We start from the raw sequence: 24051 nt of genomic DNA, 5'->3' as shown, positions 1-24051 counted from the left end.
AACTACTGAAAACCAACCAGAGACCTACCAAGAGATCCCGATGTAATCTTCTGCTTTAAATTTGTTTAAGAACAGATGCCTGCACTAGGCAGTCCTTTCAATCTCTCTAGGGGCTGTCAACTCACCAGCTGGAACCGGTGCCCGAAACTCAGCCATTCCTTCTCCACCAGCACTTCAAAGCCCCGTATTGTTCGGTAGTAGCCGTCTAGCATGAGCATGGCAAGCGAGGTGAGCTGGGCGGTTCGGTCCCAACCGTCACTGCAATGCACAACCACCGAGGTTTTCCCCGATTCCACTTTGTCAGCAATGCGAAGAGCTCCAGCGAGGATCAGCTGGGTAAGGAAAGGCAATTTTGTGACCGCGATATTCAGTGCAGATGGCGAAGGGCTTGGCGGACGATGACGGAACGGCCTTATCTACTTTACAATTACAATTCAAAATGGGAACGAAGTCTTGGGGTTTTTCCAGTGCATCCAAGACATGAGAGTAGGGAAAGAAAAGAATCGCTCAGTTCAGATGACATGTTACTCTACGCAGTGGGAAAACTGCAACCTTCTTCTCTCTGGCCTTCCCTCGTCTCACATCAGTCCGCTGGTCTCGGTCCACCACTCTGCCGCTAAGATCATCTTCTTGGCCCGCCGCTCTGACCATGTCACCCCACTTCTGAAATCTCTTCATTGGCTTCCAATTCACTCCAGAATCCAATATAAACTTCTCCTGCTGACCTTCAAAGCTTTTCACGGTCTAGCTCCTGTCTATCTCTCCTCTCTCATCTCACACTATTGCCCCGCTTGTGCTCTCCGCTCCTCTGATGCTTCTCGCCTGCCCAAGGACCTCCACTTCCCTTATTCGGCTTCGTCCTTTTTCTTCTGCTGCCCCTTACGCCTGGAACGCTCTTCCAGAACACTTGAGAACTACCAACTCAATCACAGCTTTTAAAACTCAGCTAAAAACTTTTCTTTTCCCTATAGCTTTTAAATGTTGAGTTTGTTCTGACTCTATACTGTTAGCCTCACCCTACCCGGTGCCTGTTTACACTTCCCTGTGCCTGTTTGCATTCTCTTTCCCTCCTTATTGTTTACTACAACTTTATTAGATTGTAAGCCTATGCGGCAGGGTCTTGCTATTTACTGTGTAATCTGTACAGCACCATGTACATTGATGGTGCTATATAAATAAATAATAATAATAATAATAAACTCCACTCAACGGTTGAGTTTCTAGGGGGTACTCCTCCTCATCCAGCATGTTCTAACTCCACCGTTGTGTGACTGTGGGCTACTGTGGAGTAAAATCCATCACAACACTTGATTGACAGTTCCTCTGCCCTCTCTCCTTCCCCGGTCCTCTCAATGGTATCTCATCAGCCATTGCTGAAAAGGAAAAAAAACCAATCCCGGTGGCTCTCCTAGAGCGGCACTCCCTCCTTTTGCTGCTCTTGCCAGGGAACTCTGTAGCCAGTGGGAAAAGTCAACTCAACACAACGGAAAACTCCACGGAGCCCTCCACACAACACGCAACACAACGATCGTGCAGGAACTCTCCTCCACACAGTGTTGCTATTCTGCGTGAATAGCATTTTATGGAGTTTTCCTGCCAGACAACACATTACTCAACGGTGGTGTAAAAACTCCACCGGGGAATTCTAAAACCACAGTTGAGAAACGTGTTGTCTGAACTGAGCCAAAGACTACTTGAATGACAGTGGCTGTTTAACAAGAGATGATTAAATGTACATTTTTTAAAAAAATCACATCTACACCTTGAGGTGTACATTCGACAGAATGCCAGCTACCTTCCACCTCTCAAAGAATCAGCTTATGTATATTTCAAAGCCTCTACCCCACCCTATTCCTAAGACTCATTTGCAATGGTCTGCATCCAGATTTAATCCTACTTTGAGTAGGCCCATTGACATCAAGAGTCAGTTAAGTCCCATTTATTTCAATGGGCCTACTCTAAGTAGGGCTAAATTGGGATCTGTCAATGTATTTGGCAGTTTTACACCTCCAACTAATAACAACAACAACATGATAATACGTTACTATCATTCCCATTTTGCAGGGGAGACGTATGTTTTGAACATGCAACAGGAGAGACATTTTCAACTAAGTCCATAGATAAAATACTTCAGCCAGGATTCCCGTTGAGACGTTAGCAACCACGCAGGTGATGCATCTCTGAAGGATGCATGGAAGTCTTTACCAGTGTGGTAAACTATGTGAGCTGCTAAAACCTCACCGATAAGAGAACACATAAAGATGGTGATACGAACACACAGAGCCGTACACTCTACAGTACCTTGATATGCTCTAGCCAGTGAGTGGATTCCAAATTCGACAGCCAGTGAGTCTCTTCTATGTTGGGATAGACAATTTCCTTTAGTTTCCTCAATGACTCTCTCATAACATGGATATTATGGATGTCCAGAAAGACCAATTCAGCATTTTGATAAGCGTCTTCACTTTCATAACCTCCACCTTTAGCCTGCACAAGAAAATACACACTGGGCTGTTTTCATCTAGTGAAAACACCAAACCTGCAAGTTGAATTTCACCGAGTACATAGCTCTATATAATCTCTCTCCATAGTTGTAAAGATCAGTAAAGGAGGACTGTTTTTGGATCCAGTCAATAACAGAGTTAGATCAGTTGTGGAGGGAAACAGGGCCTTTTCTGTGGTAGCCCAGAAGCAGCGGAAGAAGGTCCTCAAGATGGTACATCAATGTACCTCCCCTTCATTTTCTTCTTTAGGAAAAATACAAAACCCACCTATTTGTATTGCCTTTTGGAGAAAGAGTGTTGCTTTTCTCATATTGTTTATCTGGCTGCCATTTTAATTCGTCTGCACATTTTTATTTCACTTTTAATCAACCATTATATTGCTTTGATCTATTTTGCAGCGTTGTTTCACTCTCTGGAGCAGGGATGGAGAACCTCAGGCCCGGGGGCCAAACCCAGCCCTCCCACAGGGTCACAATCTGGCCCTCCAGGATTCCCCAGATGGCCACGCCCACTTCCCCTGTCCTCACCGCTTTCCCCGTGACTGCCAACTGTTGGTTTTTAGCCAGATTTCGCACAGTTCTTTCCCCTAGTCTAAAAGGCGGAAACACCTCTTCTAAGGCTTAATTACTGGTATTTTTGGCTCCACATTTGTTGCCTTTAGCCTACTCACCACTAGAATGCGGCCCCTGAAAGCTTCTCCAAAAATGGAATTTGGCCCTTGGGCTGAAAGACATTTTGATCCCCTGCTTTGGAATAAGCAGCTAATATCACAGAAACCTCCCTGTTCTAAAGATCAACAGGGGAAGCTGCACTTAGGGCACTTTGTCTAGGAATCTCAAACAATGGCTATCCAGAGTAGTCTTTTCAGTGGTGGTCCCATCTTTCTAGAATTCCACCCCGAGCAGGGTCCACTGGTTGACATCTTTACATTCTTTGACCCTGTTCAGACAACACGCTAAGCCATGGTGTTTAAGCAGTTCGAGCTAACCATTATGGCTTTGCTTGTCATGTGATATAACGCCTCTCCTGACATGAACCTACCCGTACACTGCACGCAACATCTAAGGTCCTCCTCCGAGTGCCTACTCCGAGGGAAGCTCGGAGGATGGCAACAAGGGAGAGGGCCTTTTTGGGGGTGGCCCCCCTGATTGTGGAATGATCTTCCCGATGAGGCTTGCCTAGCACCAACACTGTTACCTTTCAGGCACCAGGTCAAGACTTTTCTCTTCTCCCAGGCATTTAACAGCATTTATCAACGCTAAGTTTGTTTTTAACGGACCTCAGAACTGCTGTTTTTAAATGGATACTGTTGTTTTTATACTGTTGTTTTTATGATTTTGATGGTTTTAAATTTTGTATACTTTTTAATGTTCACTGTTTTTAACTTTTGTAAACCGCCCAGAGAGCTTCGGCTATGGGGCGGTATATAAATGTAATAATAAATAAATAAATAAATAATGTGAACCATTGCTAACCATGGTGGCTACATAATCATGGTTTAAACATGCTCACTAACCATTTGCTGCAAAAAAGGTTAGTGGTCTAACCATGGCTTAGTGCGTTGTCTGAACAGGCCCTTTCCAATGTCAAATTAGAATACTGTTCCAGCAAGCCTTTTAACTGTGAGTTGCTATTTGTATTTGCTGTTGTTATTCCAGACATGCCATGATTGGAGTGACACTTGGGCCTTATCTATGCATACAACTGCTGTTGTTGCTGTTGTGTTAATTGACACCAGTGCCCGAGGTGGTGCACAATAACAGAAAAGCAGTACAGAAAAATACTAATAATAAACAGATAGGGGTAAGAAAGCAAGAACTTTTAAGTCCACTTTCATCAGTCGCCATATAGCCAAAGCTCTCAGGACGAGACACAAAATACAAAAACAAAATTCTAAAACCAATAATCAAACCAATCACATTGTTTAAAAAGAAAAGAAATTCAAATCTGTAGCAACAACATTTTAAAAGCATAAGGTAAATATGATGGGTTGGATCCAGATGTAATATTTACAGTACACCCATTGAAATCAACGGGACTGAAGTTAGCCACATCTAACTTAAGTCCGACTGATTTCAATGGGTCTGTTCTTAGTAGGACTACATCTGGATCCAACCCAAAATTAGGATGTTGATGAGCCGTGATCAGCTTGCGCAACGCTGCTGACATCCTAAATGGTTGCGAGAGGTATGATAATCCAACCTTGTTGGCTACAGCGTTCACACTCGGCCTGGCATCAAAGATGAATATTTTGTGGGACTGGGCATTGGAATCCATGATGGACTGCAAGTACTTCTCGTCTTCTTTGCTCCGTTTGCCACTCACGCCAACCATTGGCTGGCTGCAGCGAGTGATTGTAGCTTGGCTTTCTGGGTGAATCCATGACAAAACCTTGCGGAAGTAAGGAGAATGAGAAATAAAAGTAAAACTGAAGCGTGTCAAACTAGTGACGTTATTTTAGTTCACTGGCCCATTTCTTAACTTATCCAATTGCACTGCAAAATGGCCACAGTAGAAGGGTGCCTATAAATGATGGCTTCACCAATATCATGCAAGCAGAAGTCCGCTCATAGAACAGGATGTCTCCATCTCTTCTCTGCTGCAGCCTGTGGCGTTATACCCCACAAGTCAATTCCAAATATATGTCTGCAGTTTGTAAGTCTGTGGTTTGTAGAATGTTGGCCTGAGTGGGCGGAGTTAGAACGTCTTGGGAGGGGGGAGGAGTGATATATAAGGGAATGACTGGGGGGATTGAGAGTTCTTTTCAGAGTTCTTTTCAGGAAAGCTTTTCAGGGAGACTTGTTAGGGACTCTTAGAGTCTGTAGTGCTCTCTGTGTTTATGGTACTTAAGTTCTGGGAAATTTGAGAGTCAGTGTAGTGTGTGGTGTCTTTAGAGTGTGGTGTGCACGTAGTGGAAGTATATTAATCAATACTGATAATAAAGAAAGTTCAAGAGTGATTGTGTGAGAAAAAGGAAAGTGCGAATGTGAGAGTGACAGGATTGTATGGAAGGTTTCAAAAAGGTTTTTAAATGTTGTTATTTGAAACAAAGCTTATGAACTTTTAAAAATAAATTTTGATTGTTTTAAAACTACCACAAAAAGCCCACATGTCTGTTTGGCATTTATCATCTTAAGTTTACACATATAACACCCACTCTGACAATCATTCACCTAAGCAGATATAACTCACAGCGCATTATTATATATATTAAAATCCTTCTCCATTTTAAACCCCTTTCTCCACATAGTTTGGAGGAAGGTGGGCTTTATCCCTTGCCTCAGGCGTATCAAGCGGTGGTGCTTGGCTTGAGCAGGGAGTAGCCTCGGCCGGGTCTGGTGTTCAGAGCCTGTGTCGCCCCATAAGAAGTGGTGGCAGACGTGAGGTCTGATGTTCAGAGCCTGTGTCGTGGCACAGCCCTCCACATGTGATAAGAATGTAAGAACATAAGAGGAGCTATGCTGGATCAGACCGAGGGTCCACCTAGTCCAGTATTCTGTTCACACAGGGGCCAACCAGGAATCCACAAGCAGGACATGAGTGCAAAAGCACCCTCCCACCCATCTTCCCCAGCAACTAGTGCACACAGGCTAATGCCAATTAGTTTCCGGGCGAAGTATAAAGTGTTGGTTATCACCTTTAAAGCCCTACATGGTTTGAGTCCAGGCTACCTGCGGGATCGCCTTCTCCCATACAATCTGCCCCGCACACTCAGGTCCTCTGGGAAGAATCTACTTCGGTCTGCCAAAACTAGGCTGACAAATATTACCCAGAGGACCTTCTCTTCTGCTGCTCCCAGACTGTGGAATGGCCTGACAGAGGAGACAGAATAATGGGCTCAAATTACAGGAAGCCAGATTCTGGCTGGACATCAGGAAAAACTTTCTGACTGTTAGAGCAGTACGACAATGGAACCAATGACCTAGGGAGGTTGTGGGCTCTCCCACACTAGAGGCCTTCAAGAGGCAGCTGGACAACAATCTGTCAGGGATGCTTTAGGGTGGATTCCTGCACTGAGCAGGGGGTTGGACTTGATGGCCTCATAGGTCTTTTCCATCTCTACTATTCTATGATTCTATGACTCGTCAATTTAATAGTCTTTTAGCATTTAAGAAAGCTATAAAGACTGATCTATTCCAGCAGGCCTATCAGTGGAATTTTAGGATGTTTTTAGGATGTTTTAATAATGTGTACTATGTTTTTAATTCAATTTTATGTATTTTATACTTATTGTTGTTCCCCGCCTTGATCCAAACGGAGAGGCGGGTAAGAAATATGTTGTTGTTGTTGTTGTTGTTGTTGTTATTATGGCCTCTGCTACTGGAGGTAGCACATAACTATCAGGATCAGTAGCCGTTGATAGCCTTCTCCTCCAGGAATCTTACCCCCTTCTAAAGCCATCCAAATTAGTGGCCATCACTCCCCCAAATCTGCTCCTAAGGGACCTGAAATCAAAGCTACCTTGCTATGCCATACTTACAGGCAGACGCCCCCTTGATCGGAATGCAGCTGCTCTCTTCAATTCTTCATCCGGAATATTGGCGGGAACTACCAGGAGGGCAGGATAGGTATCGCAAAGTTCATACTGTTCATTGACCTTGGTCATTCTCCAGCTTTCATTAGGAATCCCCTGCATGGCAAAGAGTAGCTGTTCAGAAAACTGTTCCCATTCCAGAGATTTAGGCCTTAGCTAGACCTAAGGTTTATCTTGGCATCGTCCCCGGGGTCGTCCCTGCCTGCTCCCAGGATATCCTGTGTGTCATGTACATGAACAGGAATGACCCTGGGACGATCCCGGGATAAACCTTAGGTCTAGCTACGGCCTAAGACCAAGAGGTCGTCATCTTTTAGTCCTTAAAATTAAAATGGCAGAACATATAGGAGCCCAAGGGGGTTAGATATACCAGTTAGAGATGGACACGTCTGTCAATTTTGGTTTCCCTCTGTTTCTCACATTTCCAATATTATTTCGATTCGTCCTACCTTTGACACTTCATCAAAGAAGTGTGCATGAAAATCCGCACGCATTTTTGTGCGCCTTTCCTCTACTACATGCGTTTTTGTCGGAAGATGTCGTCCAACCTACACTTTCTTTTGCAGGCTATTTTCCGAATAAAATGCATTTTTGAACATTTTTTCCCGCTACTACGTCCATTTTTGTACATACTTTTGATTGAAGGGCTCCAATGCAAAACTAGGCAAAGCGCGAACTTTGAAGGATAAAATGAGTTTCATGTTGCGTTTTGGTTTGAAAATGCAAAATTGGGTAAGTTTGCATTAATGAACAACCCATGGTTCAAAACAACCCATGCTCAACCACTGAGTGTGGGTTAGCGTGTTGTGCGAACAGCCTCTATAGCTGTCCAGGAGCCCCACCATCCCCCCCAATGGCTCCCTAGAGGGTGACACCCATTCGATGTTGCAATAATTAATCTGTTCCAGACAGACATAAAGAAGGATGAGTGTTTATTTGGCCTACCAACCAGAGGATTCCCAACCCTGAAGACAGGATTTCCAATTAGGTGACATGGCCCTTTGCCATACGGAAATGAGTGCAAGCCAGAGGTGGAAAGGAAGGACTCACCTGTCTCCTATACTCCAAAACAGCATCGTAAACCTTCCAGCCATTTTCCGGGAAAACCTCTTTGTATTCAAATGCAAACAGAGACTTAAAACAAAAGAGAGGGAGAGACCTTTCAGCTCTTTTCAAGCTTATTTTCCATATAATTTGGCACCTCAAATAACAATTTCCGCGCAGCCTTTTAGTTTCGATAACATCGAAGCACAAAAAAGAAAATCAGAGAGACTCAGGAACTGCCTCCGTACATTGTAACTAGCACATCTGCGTACATTTCTCCATATTCCTTTGTTCTCTGATCTATTACCTACAAAATCACCAAGGGGAGGGAAGGGGAGAAAGGAAGTTGAGGGCGTCTTTGAAAGAAAACGCTTTTAAAGGAATTCTCTTATAGCACCGTAAATACAGAGCCACCTTTACAGGCACATGGTATCACTGCCTTTTGGATTATACTCCCACATACATGCCGTTTGACACGCAAGTACAACATTGTGTATTTTGTCACTTGAAAACAGCCCTGGCATGGCCACGTTTGTTTGTTTTCTTTCACCTTTTTGCTATGTGGATTCTGAGGGTGGTGGGTCTCAGAAACTAAAACTCCCCCACTCTGGATCATAGCATGCACTTATGCGCCAGATGCAAAACTTCCCCAGTTTTGATACAGCTCATAATACCATGCCATGGCACTGCAACTTTCCTCCGTTCCTCAAAACTTACCCTGGCAAGGAGGAGGAAGATGTGGGTTGGTGTGGAGGCCTTCAGTCTGAAATTTAAGGTACAGACACTAGTAGGTTTTCCCAGCATGCTCAGGATTGCCACTGGGGAACCTGGGAATGGAGAGTTCCCAAGTCTCCCACCTAAAGACTAAGGGGCTGTCTATAGGCCCAGTTTACACATGGTAATTACGCAGTGGCGCTGCGTTGGTTATACAACATTGCTACTAACTCGCACCACTACGGGGATTTCCCCCAAAGCTGCAGATTTAAAAAGTTGGGGACATACTGAGACCTTTTGTCTTGCTGAGAAGTCACCATATTGTCTGTTGGTAGTGACCTCGCTTGGCTTTGGGCCGGGAGCATTCCGGGGGTGGGTGGGAAATCACGACTACTGATAGGTTACTGGAAGAACTGGAAGGCCAGACTAAGGGCAGGGGGCGGGCCCGACGACCTGAATGGCCCTCGGAAAGTCAGCGCTCCCTCCTGCTGTGGGGATTGACTGTCTCCACCCCGCAGTTGCAATGCCGGGTTTTTTAAGGGAATGTGGGGCCAAAGCAGGACCGTGAAGACACCCCCAAAGTGGGAGACAGGGGGACCTCTTTTCCTTGAACATGTGGGGAAGAAAATAAGCGTGTGACTGCAATATCCCTTAAGGATTGGTATATGCTTTATTTCACTACATACACGCAGTAGGGCAGTCTTCTCCAACGCGGTACCCTCCATATCTGTTGGACTAATGCATTACACCTGGAGGGGCTCCCGGTAGGGGACAGCTGCACTAGGGATCTGTTTAAAGCCATCTGGGCATAACGTTGCCTAACTCACTTCAGCCTCTGATTTGTCTAAATGTGCAAGGAATGAATTGGCACCAAAGCGACAGAGGAGGAGAAACCACACTTCGGCCTTCGCCAATCTGTTTTGCCTTCTGGACCACAACTCCCAGCATTCCTGACTAATGGTCATGCTGGCTGGGGCTGATAGGAATTGAAGTGCAAAATTATCTGGAGGGTAACGGTTTGGGGAAGGCTACCCCATGTCATACACTGGGTGCTGGGCTATACCATTTCACACTGCAGGTCGAAGAATTGAGTGCTTGACTGCTCTGCCACAGCTATACTATTGGTGTAAGCCGCCTTGGGAAGGCTTCTGCCCTGAAAGGTGGCCAAGAAATATTTTAAACAAATACATAAAAGAGCCAGTGTGGTGTAGTGGCGAGAGTGTTGGACTGGGAGTCGGGTTCTAGTCCCCACTCGGCCATGGAAACCCACTGGGTGATTTGGGGCCAGTCACAGACTCTCAGCCTAACCCACCTCACAGGGTTGTTGTTGTGAGGATAAAGTGGAGAGGAGGAGGATTCTGTACGCTGCCTTGGGTTCCTTGCAGGAAAAAAGGCGGGATATAAATGCAATAATAAATAAATAAAAATAAAATAAAATGCTACCCTTCCCACCCACCCCACATGGAGAAAATGAATTTGTTAGGGAAAAGGCTGGCCTAAAATTTTATGTGGGAAAGCATTCAAATATTCCTCCCTCCTGCTTCCCTGCAATGGTACAGCCTCAACCTGGGCTTCTGTTTCAGCTCTTGGAGGCTGACTCGAGTTCAAAGACAGAGGGTCAGGCTTGGAAAACTCAAAGGAATGTGACTTCCTTTGTTTCCGTCCTACAATAACCACCGTCTCGTAGTCTGGATATACAGTGCCACCAGAAGAAGCACTTACCAAATGATTTGACACTGGAAATGCGTATTTTGTTAAGTTCTCAAAGATGGACCTTCTTGTACGACCCTCAGGCCTATGTGCAAAGCGTAGGTTCCGGACATCCTGCAAAATGTTTGGTAAAACTCAGTCCCTACTATGAACACAACAGCACGTAAGGAAATATGGCACATATTCCATGAAAACCTTCCCAGTGTTAGAGAGGGCCTTCAGGATTAGGCATGAGCCCATGAAACTGGCTACCACTAACAAGATCATTAACTAGGTCTAACTAGCTCATTGACACTAACCACTCCGAGGGAGGCTCAGAAGATGGCAAGAAGGGAGAGGGCCTTCTCTGTGGTAGCCCCCAATTATGGAACGATCTCCCCGATGACACCCACCAGGCCCCAACTTTGCTAACTTTTCGCCTCATTTCCCAGGCATCTGGCAGCTTGTGAAAGCATGTGATGAGTTTTAATCGTTCCTGGATCTGTTTTTTAGGTTTGGCTGATGGCTCAAAGTTGTTTTTAGATATACGTTGTCTTTGCATATACTGTCTGTTGTATGTTTTTTATGATTTTAAATTTTGTATATCATTCTTAATGTTTTAATCTTTTGTAAACTGCCCAGAGAGCTTCGGCTATGGGGAGGTATACAAATGAGATAAATAAATAAATAAATAATAACAACTAGGACTAACACTAATTAGATCTAACACTAACTAGAACTATTTGTCTACCTATCCCAGTGTTGTCTACTCTGACCCTGTTCAGACACCACGCTAAGCCATGGGGAGGTTAAGCATTTTGAGCTAAACATGGTTTAGCATTTCGTGTGAACCATGACTTAACCTGTCATGTGAACTATTCCTAACCATGGTGGCTACCACGGTTTAAACACACTCACTAACCAAGTGCTGCAAAAGGGTCAGCGGTCTCACCCTGGCTTAGCGTGTCGGCTGAACAGGGTCACTGATTGGTAGTCGCTCGCTAGGATCTTAGGAAGAGGTCTTTCCCATCACCACCACCTGAGAGATCTTTATTGTGTTGACAAAATGCTTATTAAATTATTATTATTATTATTATTATTATTATTATTATTATCGTCATCATTAAAAGATGATGATGATGATGATGATCAGGCTTTGAAAATGTTATGTGTATTTTCTGAAGCCTTGGACATTAGAGCCCAAGGAGTAAAAGGAAATAATCTACATGATTTAATCGTCTTCTCGACAACAAGAGCAGTTCAAAAGTGGAGCCAATTACCTAGCAGGGTGGTGGGGCTTCTCTTCTTGGAAGCATTAAGGGAAATACCTAATATACCTAGTATTGGGTATATTGGAGGTATACCTCCATCTATTGGTTGCTCTTCTTGGGGATGCTCCTACATCAAGAGAGGGGTTGGACTAGATGGCTTATAAAGCCCCTTTCAGCTCTAGGATTCTGTCTCTGGTTTGAGTGGAAGCTTTCTGGGATGATGCAATGCTTAAAGCCAGCGAGATGGCATTTAAGTACCCAGATTCCAATCATTTCAGAAACGCAATGGGCCACTGCTGTGGATCGAGAACCCACCCTTGATTCACCAACCATAGATGAAGCAGTTTACCTTACACACAATCTCCAGGCCATATGAATTTTCGCCTCGGCTAGAAGCTCCTCCGATTTTCTCTACTCTGTTGATCACGCCTAGAGGACCATCTAGAACAAAAGGGGGGTCCTGGAGAAAACGGCACTGTGTTAATGAAAAGTCTAGAAGAAATGATGGCGATGGTACAGAGCTTGGAGTAGCCAAGAGCTCAAAGTTGAGATATGCAATAAACGTATGAATACCTGACCACTGGTCCACCTAGTCCAGTATTGTCTGAGTTATATGCCTCTTCCGACAGGAACCTACCCGTACACTACACTCAACATCTAAGGTCCTTCCTCCAGGTGCCTACTCCAAGGGAAGCTCAGAGGATGGCAACAAGGGAGAGGGCCTTTACTGTGGTGGTCCCCCAATTATGGAAAGATCTCCCCGATGAGGCCCACCTGGCACCAATATTGTTATCTTTTTGGCGCCAGGTCAAGACTTTTTTCTCCCAGGCATTTAACAGCATATGTTAAGTTTTAACTGACTCCAGAACTAGCTTTGGCCTGGCTGAGTGTTTAAAATTGTTTTAAATGTTAGCTGTTTCTATGGTTTTAAATTTTGTATATTGATTTTTAATGTTCAGTCTTTTAATCTTTGTAAACTGCCCAGAGGGCTTCGGCTACCAGGGGTGGGGGTGGTATATAAATGTAATAAATGCTGCAGTCTTCCCCAACCTGGTGCTCTTCAGATATTTTGGACTTCAACTCCCTTCAGCCCCAGCCAGCATGGCCAATGGTAAGGTTTCTTGGAAGTTGCAGTAAAAAACATGTGGGGCCCACCAGTTTGGGGGAGGCTTGGGTATTCTGACTGACAGCAGCTTTCTAGGGTCTCAGGGTCTTTCCCCTTTATCTGCTATCAGAGACCCTTTTAAGTGGAGATGCCCAGGATGTAGCCCATGCAACGCGGGTGCTCCACCGCCAAGCAACAGCCCCCTCCCAGCTTGAATTGGAAAGAACAGGTAAGAAAGAGTAAAAAGAAATCCGTCAGGCCTTACCCTTTCCATACTTTTAAAATATAGTCTGTAATTCGTGACTGTCAAGGTTCCCCTAATAGCTCCCGTAAATGGGCAGATGTGAGTAACATCTTTTGCTAGGAAAGAAGAAAACGAGAATTATTGTAATCATTGCCACAGGGAACGGTTTGCCTTGTGGTTTGCAATCTTTTTGACGTCTCTCTGGGGAGAAACAAGCTGTGGGTTTTCTCCCACTTGAAGAAGTTGGTTCTTTCTTCTCCGTGGTTCTCCCACAGTTTCATGAAGAGAAGGGTACAGTCATGTGAACATTAACCAAAGAAGGCGGCCAAGGGACCCCCAATTTCATGGCAGAAAATATACATTCAGCCAGAGAATGTTTTATGGAGAGATCTGAAGAGGCGACAGCCAGCCGTTTGGAATTATTTTCAAGGGAAATAATGCCAAATATCTCTCAGTCAATCCCCCCAAACCTGAAGTTATTTAACAATTGTGCAGCCAAGGGACACGGGAGGTTTGTCATCAGCCTTCCTCAAATTGAATGTGCTGGACTACAACTATCATTCCCAGGCACCTACCCATTGGCCATTCTAGCTGGGAATGGTGGGAGCTGTAGTCCAGCACATCGGCAAGGCATCAGGCTGGAAAAGCCTGTTTTGCATCATCTTTTGTATGGCAGGGAGAAGGGTGCCCTGCCTTGCAAAGTGTTTCGGGCCTGGGGGCTGTTTCAACAGCATCCACCCTCCCTTCACTGGTGACCAAGATTGGAGAGCCTTACAAGGTAGGCGCAACATTCTGGCTAGGCAAGGATTGGCTTATGTGGTTCGCTATTCGTATATACAAGGGATGTTGAGCCTTTTTCAGTCCAAGGGCTGAATTCTATTTCGGAGAAGTTCTTGGGGATCGTGTTCCAGTGTTGGGCGGGACAGAGCAAAAGGGATGGGCCTGAAATACCCAAAATACCAGCATATATTAGTTTACAGCTCTTACTGCTGGGGTACATGAGTCTTTTATTGTGCACTCGTGATTCCTCACTCGCAGTAGTTTGCAGGTCCTTTACACAACCGCGTCATCCTCCAGGGCCTCTTCCATGCTTTGAAACCATTTTAGTGTTCCTCCCAGCAACAAGGAAAGTCTGGTATTTCTCTGGGTGGCGGCATGAAACCCTCATGTGTTTGCGCAATTCCCCTATACCATGGTGCCACCTAGTGGTTGTGTAATGGAACATATAGAAAGGCACAGAAAGAACCCACACACCCTGGGAAGAAAACACATGTAAAGGAGTCCCGCAAAGAATACGAAAGCAGAAACTTCAATAAAGGTACCGGTTAAAAGCCTCATGTAGAAAAGCCCGAAGCACAGGGGAGGCGTTTCCACCTTTTGGAATGGGGTAAAAAGCCTCTCAGAAGCTGGGAACCTACAAAGCTTTTCACTGTCTAGCTCCTTCCTATCTCTCCTCTCTCATCTCACACTATTGCCCCGCTCGTGCTCTTCGCTCCTCTGATGCCATGTTTCTCGCCTGCCCAAGGGTCTCTCCTTCCCTTGCTCGGCTTCGTCCATTTTCTTCTGCTGCCCTTTATGCCTGGAACGCTCTTCCAGAACATTTGAGAACTACAAGTTCAACTGCAGCTTTTAAAGCTCAGCTAAAAACTTTTCTTTTTCCTAAAGCTTTTAAAACTTGATTTTGTTCTGACTTTATACTGTTAGTTTTACCCTACCCAGTGCCTGTTTACCCTACCCTGTGCCTGTTTGCTTTCTCTTCCCCTCCTTATTGTTTTATTATGGTTTTATTAGAATGTAAGCCTATGCGGCAGGGTCTCGCTATTTACTGTTTTACTCTGTACAGCACCATGTACATTGATGGTGCTATATAAATAAATAAATAATAATAATAATAATAATAATAATAATAATAATAATGGGAAACCACCAAACAATTGGTGTTTGAGGAAAGGGGCAGGCTCATCTTGGGAGGCCTGGACCAGGCAAGCTGTATACCTGGTTGTATACATAGAATCATAGAATAGTAGAGTTGGAAGGGGGCTATAAGGCCATCGAGCCCAACGAGTGGGATCCATAAGTATTAGCACTAAAACTTAAGTTTGCCATTAATATATGTGAACATCAATCCTGTGCAGTCTACTCTGGCAACAAATACCAAGGAGAAAATCTGCACTTACCCATGTCCTTAATGGTTTCTCCAGGTAGCAAGGGCGGCTCCTCCATTTCAGCCAACTTATTAGATTCCCTGAGGACCTAAGACAGAAATCACACACACTCACACACAATAATCAGAGGCATGAATGTTGAATGTTCACAAGTCAAGCATTTGAAGCTACGCCTTCTGAAAAGGAAACACGTAATTATACTAAGAAAGTCACCAATGAATCTCATTTAGGTGTCTATCATCAACATTGACCAGAATACCTTTGATTCTTTTTGGACATTCACAGAATTCATCTGGGATTGGCAATATTCACTAAAGTTTGGATTTTTTTTTTTAATTATCATATAAGAACAGAATGCTGCATTTCAAAGTTATGCAGTACATCACATTCCCATTGCTATTTCCCTGCAGATATCGCAAGCCGTCTTAGAAAAGATGGAAGTTGTAAAGGGACCTCCACTGATGTTACCCACTGCTAACGCAGGTAATCGGATGCAGGGCACAGAAACAGAGACAAAACAAAAATGAAACTTAACCAAAATCATGGTTCCCTATTGCCCAACATTTTTAGGAAGACAATCTGTGACAATCCTACTTACACACGGGCAGATTAACAGTGCAATCCTATGCATGTTTACTCAGAGGTCAGACTCACTGTGTTCAATGGGACTTACTCTCAGACAAATGTACATAGGACTGCAGCCCAAGGATTTATTTACTTTAGAGCACTGGAGTCATTCCTAAGGGTGGCCATATGGAAAGAAGAACAGGGCTCCTGTATCTTTAACAGTTGTATAGAGAAGGGAATTTCAGCCGGTGTCATTTGTAGGCATGCAGCACCTGGTGAAATTCCCTCTTCATCACAACAGCTAAAGCTGCAGGAACCCCGCTGCCATTTGTATCTGGTCATTCTAATTCCCTCTTCATCACAACAGCTAAAGCTGCAGGAGCCCTGGCCTCTTTTGCAGAGTGACCAGATACAAAAGAGGGCAGGGCTCCTGCAGCTTTAGCTGTTGTGATGAAGAGGGAATTTCACCAGGTGCTGCATGCATACAAATGAAACCAGCTGAAATCCCTTTTTCTATACAACTGTTAAGGATATAGGAGCCCTGTCCTCCTTTTCATATGGCCACCCTAGTCATTCCATCTAGTCCTAGTGCTGCCCTCTAATTTTTCACACTTGGAAAAACAGCTGCATATATATTTGCACGTGTGTTGGATCATCACACCTCACGACTGACATGCAGGATTCACCCAAGTTTTTACATGGGCGCCTCAGCAGGACGTCAACAACAACAACAAAATGCAAAACACCAATAAGAGCTTTGCTTTATGAGGGCAAAAGGCCTTTACTTTTCCTGGGGATTAAAGAAACAGATGGGGTAAAATAGCTCAAGTTCGAATGATTGAAGCCAGGAAAATCACTAATCCTACAGAAAAGCCATGCATCTTAATCTTTTGGCTTTTACGTGTGAAAAAATTGGAAGAAAACAAAGAGGAAACACCATTAAGCAGATGGGTCGTTTTACAAGGGTGCATATGGTAGAACTCTGAAGGAGTGACCCACGTTAGACCAGCCAGCCAATCAGAGCGCGCGGATGATCTCACAACATTCCATTCTTCGGAAAAACTGGACCCGAAACACAATCTTGCACCTTGCCTTGAAATAATAAAAGCAGATAAGATGAAGAATCTGATGTTGCTGCTGCGTTTTATGCCAGGCTCTGCGGTCTGGATTTAAAAATAAATAAATAGCGCCTTCCAGGGCAGTCACATTGTTCCTGCTTTAAATGCTTAAAATGTTTACAGCAATCGTTTATACAATCATTTATACACACGTACAGCTAGAATTAGCCAATACACGACTAACATCGTTCCAGGGCTGCACCACAGCCGGTGTAGTGTAGTAGTTGGGCTGGGAGTCGAGAGGTCCGGGTTCTAGTCCTTACCCAGCTATAAAGCTCATTGGGTGATTTGGGACCAGTCACTGACTCTCTGTCTAACCTACCTCACAGGGCTGTTGTAAGAATAAAATAGAGGAGGAGGAGGAGGAGGATTATGTAAATCACCTTTGGCTCTTTTCAGGACGAGAAATGTAGTAATAAATAAATAAATGAAACAAACAAAAACCTCCCGTTTGGCAAACTCCATCTTTTTTATAAAGAAGTTAATAATGCCACTGATGTTATGAATAAAAGTATACATATTTTGGTTCTGCAAATTTTATAGGTATTGGAGCACTAATGGTCACATTGTGCCTTTGCTGTGTTGTTGTTTATTCGTTCAGTCGCTTCCGACTCTTCGTGACTTCATGGCCCAGCCCACGCCAGAGCTTTCTGTCGGCCGTTGCCACCCCCAGCTCCCCCAAGGTCAAGTCTGTCACCTCCAGAATATCCTCCATCCATCTTGCCCTTGGTCGGCCCCTCTTCCTTTTGCCTTCCACTTTCCCTAGCATCAGCCTCTTCTCCAGGGTATCCTGTCTTCTCATTATGTAGCCAAAGTACTTCAGTTTTGCCTTTAATACCATTCCCTCAAGTGAGCAGCCTGGCTTTATTTCCTGGAGTATGGACTGGTTTGATCTTCTTGCAGTCCAAGGCACTCTCAGAATTTTCCTCCAACACCTCAGTTCAAAAGCATCTATCTTCCTTCGCTCAGCTTTCCTTATGGTCCAGCTCTCGCAGCCATAGGTTACTACGGGGAATACCATTTGCTGTATTTTCCCTGATTTGGCCAGTTGCTCCAAGCTGTCCCCTCCTAATTTTCTCCAATTTCCCTCCCTTCCCTATAGCCCCCTCACACCGCATCACAGGCCTTTCGCAAAGGTCGCCCTCAGGAGAGGCTTTTAGGGGAGCACAGGTCTCTGGAGAGAGAGGGAAAGGGCCATGCCATAATCTGTCTTCTGACTGTATAACTGCTGGCTAAAACCCAATCATGAATGGATACAACGGCTGCATTCGCATGTCATATTAAACTATGGTTTAGCACAACATATATGAGCCACAGCGAGGCTTGCATCTAAAAGCTCAGTTCACATGGAACAAAAACCTTGGGTTGTCAGTTGGGGCTTGTTTCATGGAGGTTTGTCAACATGGACTCTCAATCGAAACAAAAGAAGAACCTGACCCTCCAGCGTGCATGATTTTGGCATCCACAACGGTAAGGCGATCAGACCCTTCATCACTTTTTATTTACTGTTGTCATTGTTTCCCCTTCCTCCTACTAGTATGTCTTCACGCAACAAGGAGAAGCTATCCCTTGCTACCTTCCTTTATTTTTTGTAGGTCGGGCAGTGTGTGTACAAAGGTTCATTGATAAATGCCACTTTAGCATATTACTGACCTATTATTTTTCCTCCCCAACACCATCCAAGCGGGAGGGCAGTTTCTATTTCACCTTTGTTCCTAAATTCCTTGTCTTAAGCTCTTCCTCTGATCCCCTGCAAACCCTTTTTCTTCTTCTTCCTCTGAAGACTTCCAGGCTCTAACTAATCCTTTGATTTGAAACTTCTGCAAAACTTTTGCTTCCTGAGCAAACATCCTGACTCCCCTAATCTCTAAATAAACTTTTGAACTTTGGGCTGAAACTGACCAGCACACACATACACACACAGTTTAACCCCATAATATCCAAACCCCAAACTAAATACAAAAATGGGAGAGAGTTCTGTTTCTTCACCCTGACACACCCGGGTTTTCTCCTCAATGCCAGCAGGATATTGCTGGCTAGATAAGGATGGCAGTGGAGCTTTCTGTGGATGTAGTAGAAGACTTCCAGCAGCATTTATGTTCCCTTGCCAGCAGGCCCTTCTTCACCCTAGCAGAGCAACGCTGATTCCAAAAACCCATCAGCTACTGTCCTGGGCAGCTTAGGAATGCTCCTGAAATCTCACTTTAAAATACAGAGCAATCTCACTTTTTAAAAGTGCGAACCCAGAGAGTCAGGAGAAAGGAAGGGTCCTTTCAGGCAGAGGACTCAACATCAACAATCAAAAGGCATTGTGCAGCTATTCTGACATTTCTACTTTAACAACAACAACAAGAAGAAAAGTCCTGGTAAGTTGGAGGAAGTGTTGGGAAATCAGCGGACAGCTACAAATAGAAGAAGACAATGTCTGGACCCCTAATAAAAACCTGTGAATGAAGCAGAACAATTGCACGATACAACACTTTTGTAAACCGCCCAAAGAGCTTCGGCTATGGGGCGGTATATAAATTTAATGAATAAATACATAAATAAACACCCATCAGGAAGCACCCCAGGTTGGAAGTACTGATCCCCAAAACAGCAACCAAGTCAGCCTTTTTGTCCCATTTTGAAGCATTTCCCGGTACTGATCACTTTTGTCCTGGAACAGATCATTACACATCTTGCATTCATGCAAGCTTCCTCCTGGAATGGCACAGTTGGGTTTAATTTTCCCCCTTTCTCCAAGAACACCCCTGAACTCATTCAAATTGCACCTACACTTCTCCACCCCTGCCCCAGTCAGTAAAATTCAGCCTGCTGAGAAGCAGGACTGGAGTCCCGCAGCTAAATGAGTGCCGTCACACTAAATCCTCATATTTTAAAAAGGGAAATCAAAGAGTTCTAACATTTTCTTTGCTATTACGCCAGACTATGGAATACCGTCTCCCTCGTCCAGGGATGAATCGCATTTAGGAATTTATCGCTGATACGCGCTACGGGTTCCGACGTATAAGAGGACGGTAGCATCTCTTAAGCACTCAAGGATGAAAAATAATCAATCTGCTTCAAAGTCACATAAACCCTGCAGATATTGGCGAAAGACATCACCCCGTTTCTTCGGTCCAGGCATTTGACAAGGCTATCTCAAAGTACAGTCGTGACGGCTTCATATTTGGACACACAAGGCTAAAACAGGAAAAGACAATCCCTTACCCAATTGTATTTTCTGGGTTCCCAGCGGGAAGAAATACCGTAGCCCCGTTCAGAAATAACGGATCACCTCTCCAGAGGACACGCCAAGGCCAAAAGCTCATTCCCTGGACATTTCTCTTCCTCACGTATGACAATCATAAATAGTTTCAGGACGGCATTCCTGCTGTACGTTTAGCACCAAGGCAAACATCCCGGGACCTTGAACATCATTAAGATCACCTTGTTCTTTGGCTGCCTTTTGAAACACGAACACTCTCCAGACGCTTCCGTCTTCCTTACCTCAGAGACAGAAGATTGACCGAGTCTGGCTTTCCCTGATCTAATTTGCACTAAATCAATATATTGTAACCTGGGCTTTGACAGGTCTATGACGAGAGAGCTATACATAGAAGGCAGGGGAAGGACAGTGTTAAATAAGAGGATCTTGCCCAAATAAGCAAAATTCTTCCACATCACGAGACAACCGGGGGAAGGAATGGGGTGGGGGGGAACGACAACACTGAAACTGCAATCCTTAATGAACAGAACGGTCTTTAGAAAAGAAAACGCAAAGCGTAAAGGTATGATGTATGCACTATGTTTGCCAGGATTCAAGACACAGAATGACTGCATGACCTTCACGCTTCTCAGGGACACTTCACACAACAGGGGAAAGAGCAGCTCGCCCGTTTCTGACGCAGGTTTTCACTGTGCCTTTTGGGGAATGTTTGAAGGGCATTTCCATGTGTTTGAAAACACGGGGCATCCCACATGTGCCTGCCCATGCACTCGGATCAGCATCAGAGGGCCCATCCTGTTCCCCCATCTTCAAGTTTGAGGCGTGCGAATATGACAGGGCCTTTTCCACGTTGGCCCCGTGACCTGTGGCATGTGTTTCTGATCAGAGAGGCCTGCCTGGCTCAATTAGCGCTTGCCTTCCGATACACATAGTGACGACGTGGCTTTGGGGTAGGGGTAATACGGGCCTGCTACTGGATTGACAGGTAATCTTTATATCAGAGTGTGGTTTTTATTTTATTGTTGTTGCTGGAAGATTTTGTGGACTACATTGTTGTCGGTGCTGGATTGAGGTTTTCGAGGGCCCTTGGGCAAGACGCTTTCCGCGGGGGGCCTCCCTCGGTGAGTCTACGTTTCCCACCACCATTATCACCAGCTGCTATTGCTCCTTCTCCTCTTTTTACCACTTGCTTGGCAGGCAGAGAGCAAATGAGCCAGTAAACAATGGCATCTACATCTCTTCCTTCTCCTCCTCCTTCTCCCAACCCAGTGGAGGCTGGTGGTTCCAATTCCAGTGGGGCTGTGATTCCATTCTGGGTTTTAGTCAGAACCAGCCAAACTCCAAAGGAGCTGTCCAAGGTGCCAAACCCATTTTGGGGAGGTAGGGTTCACCATGCCTATCACCATGCAGGTGTTCTATGGTACCAAAATTGCAGAGATGAAATGTGGTGATAAAACACCTCCAAGTATCAGCACTGAGTTGTGGGCAGCAAAGTACACAGGGCGTCTGGGAAGGTGGCAGTCTTGAATGCTACGCCATCCAGAAAAAGGCCCGCCATGCCCTGCTAGGGTTCTTTTCCACATGGAGGGAGGGTTTTCTTTACCTGGAGGCAAGGGAATTTTCAAATTTTCAAATATGCAATTCCTGCCTTGCAGTCTGAAATACCATCCCAAGAAGGCAGCACCGTGCGGTTTTACTGCACGGCGACTGAGGCCCTTCAGTTGCAAACTCTGCGAGAAAGATGATGATGATGATGACAATTATAATAATAATAATCATCTGCCTTTTCCCCCCTTTGCAAGGAACTCAAGGCGGCTTACATGAACCTCCTTTTCCCCCTTTTTATTCTCACAACAACATCCATGCAAAGGCAGAGACTGTGACTGGCTCAAAGTCACCCGCTGTTAATGATAAATTGACTTGTAGCCTAAGAATAAAAAAAAAGGTTTAGGGAAGCGAAATGATTTTGTAGATGAGTGGAAGACATTGGTAGGCTATGTGTTTTTTAAAAAGAAAGGGTATAAAACTCCAAATGAATCATATAAATTTCGGATGACAGGATAAGTTAGAAAGTTAGACAGCCCTGGGGTAGGGGAGCACGAAAGGGGAAGTTATAGGGTTTTTTTAAATTATTTATTATATTCAAGGGAAGACTAATTATATATAGCAAATTATTTAAGTTTTTTCCCCTTGTCTATTCCTTTCCCCCCCTTTTTTGTTTGTGGTTTGTTTTGTGAAAGTTTGTCACCCTACCTATTTAACTTGTATGCAGAACACATCATGCAACGTGCTGGGCTTGACGAATCCAAGGTTGGAGTTAAAATCGCAGGAAGAAACATTAACAACCTCAGATATGCAGATGACACCACTTTGATGGCTGAAAGCGAGGAGGAGCTGAAGAGCCTTATCACAAAGGTGAAAGAAGAAAGTGCAAAAGCCGGGTTGCAGTTAAACCTCAAAAAACCAAGATTATGGCAACCAGCTTGATTGATAACTGGCAAAAAGAGGGAGAAAACGTGGAGGCAGTGACAGACTTTGTATTTCTGGGAGCAAAGATTACTGCAGACGCTGACTGCAGCCAGGAAATCAGAAGACGTTTACTTCTTGGGAGGAGAGCAATGACAAATCTTGATAAAATAGTTAAGAGCAGAGACACCACACTGACAACAAAGGTCCGCATAGTTAAAGAAATGGTATTTCCTGTAGTAACCTATGGCTGCGAGAGCTGGACCATAAGGAAGGCTGAGCGAAGGAAGATAGATGCTTTTGAATTGAGGTGTTGGAGGAAAATTCTGAGAGTGCCTTGGACTGCAAGAAGATCAAACCAGTCCATACTCCAGGAAATAAAGCCAGACTGCTCACTTGAGGGAATGGTATTAAAGGCAAAACTGAAGGACTTTGGCCACATAATGAGAAGACATGACACCCTGGAGAAGAGGCTGATGCTAGGGAAAGTGGAAGGCAAAAGGAAGAGGGGCCGACGAAGGGCAAGATGGAGGGATGATATTCTGGAGGTGACAGACTTGACCTTGGGGGAGCTGGGGGTGGCGACGGCCGACAGAAAGCTCTGGCGTGGGCTGGTCCATGAAGTCACGAAGAGTCGGAAGCGACTGAACGAATAAACAACAAATGTAATTTTAATTAATCAAAAGTAACAAAACAAAAAAAGTCACCCGGTGCGCTTCCATGGCCGAGTGGGGACCAGAACCCGGATCTCCTGGCTCCCAGCCCAACTACTATGCCACACTGCCTGGGGTGCAGCCCTAGGAAGACATTAACACTCAAACCCCTACACTACACTGGCTTTCTGGGTTTTGTGTGATCACATATAGAATCATGAAAGTTGGAGGGGGCCTTGTAGACAGTGGTAGGGTGACCATGCGTTCTCTTTTACAGAGGACAGTCCTCTGTTTGGAGAGTTGTCAGAGAACTGTTCCCTGTTTTAAAGGAATGTCCAGTCCAAATCTGGCATAAAGATAAAGACATGGATGTGGAGGGAAAGGCACCGTAAACTCACGACGAAGAAGGAGGCAAACTCCGGTGCTCAAAGAAAGGAAGAAAATTTATTGTGCTCTACGCATTTTGGATAAGATGTCTCCTTCTTCAGGAGCTATAAAACAAACAATTAAATGAACCATATGAGTAGTATTGTATAGACAACACCCTCATTCTTTTTGACAAAGTTTTAGGGGCTTTTCCACATAAGAACACTACATTTTATTTAAAACCAACTTTAAAAGTAAATACCCACTTCTAATATAACATACATTGTTCCCATGTTTTTACTCCTAGCTAATTTTAGACATTAGTGAAAACACTACCTTTATATAATCACGTATCACTGTCAACAAATACACTCCTTACACTCCTCCGAAACGCACAATA

At 44.6% G+C, this 24051-nt stretch overlaps 1 protein-coding gene across 4 annotated transcripts in view; it reads right to left on the bottom strand.

Moving 5' to 3' along the window:
* MTMR2 (myotubularin related protein 2) overlaps positions 1-24051 on the bottom strand; it is a 40281-nt gene that overhangs the window by 7489 nt on the left and 8741 nt on the right. Inside the window, exons 1-10 of one of the 4 annotated variants that reach the window (XM_063127148.1) lie at positions 20448-20542; positions 15283-15358; positions 13127-13221; positions 12106-12216; positions 10519-10620; positions 8089-8172; positions 6985-7134; positions 4707-4895; positions 2302-2487; positions 126-332 (exon numbers count right to left, since the gene is read on the bottom strand). In XM_063127148.1, the coding sequence (XP_062983218.1) occupies positions 126-332; positions 2302-2487; positions 4707-4895; positions 6985-7134; positions 8089-8172; positions 10519-10620; positions 12106-12216; positions 13127-13221; positions 15283-15328 (1170 nt within the window). In that variant the 5' untranslated portion in view covers positions 15329-15358; positions 20448-20542. Of the gene's footprint in view, positions 1-125; positions 333-2301; positions 2488-4706; positions 4896-6984; positions 7135-8088; positions 8173-10518; positions 10621-12105; positions 12217-13126; positions 13222-15282; positions 15359-20168; positions 20351-20447; positions 20543-24051 lie in introns of those variants that run through there. The other 3 variants (XM_063127147.1, XM_063127145.1, XM_063127146.1) reach the window with 3 other exon arrangements.

The sequence above is a fragment of the Elgaria multicarinata genome, chromosome 5 (genome assembly GCF_023053635.1).
Source record: "Elgaria multicarinata webbii isolate HBS135686 ecotype San Diego chromosome 5, rElgMul1.1.pri, whole genome shotgun sequence".
NCBI classification, from domain to species: Eukaryota; Metazoa; Chordata; class Lepidosauria; order Squamata; family Anguidae; genus Elgaria; species Elgaria multicarinata.
This window is presented reverse-complemented; position numbering and strand designations above follow the sequence as displayed.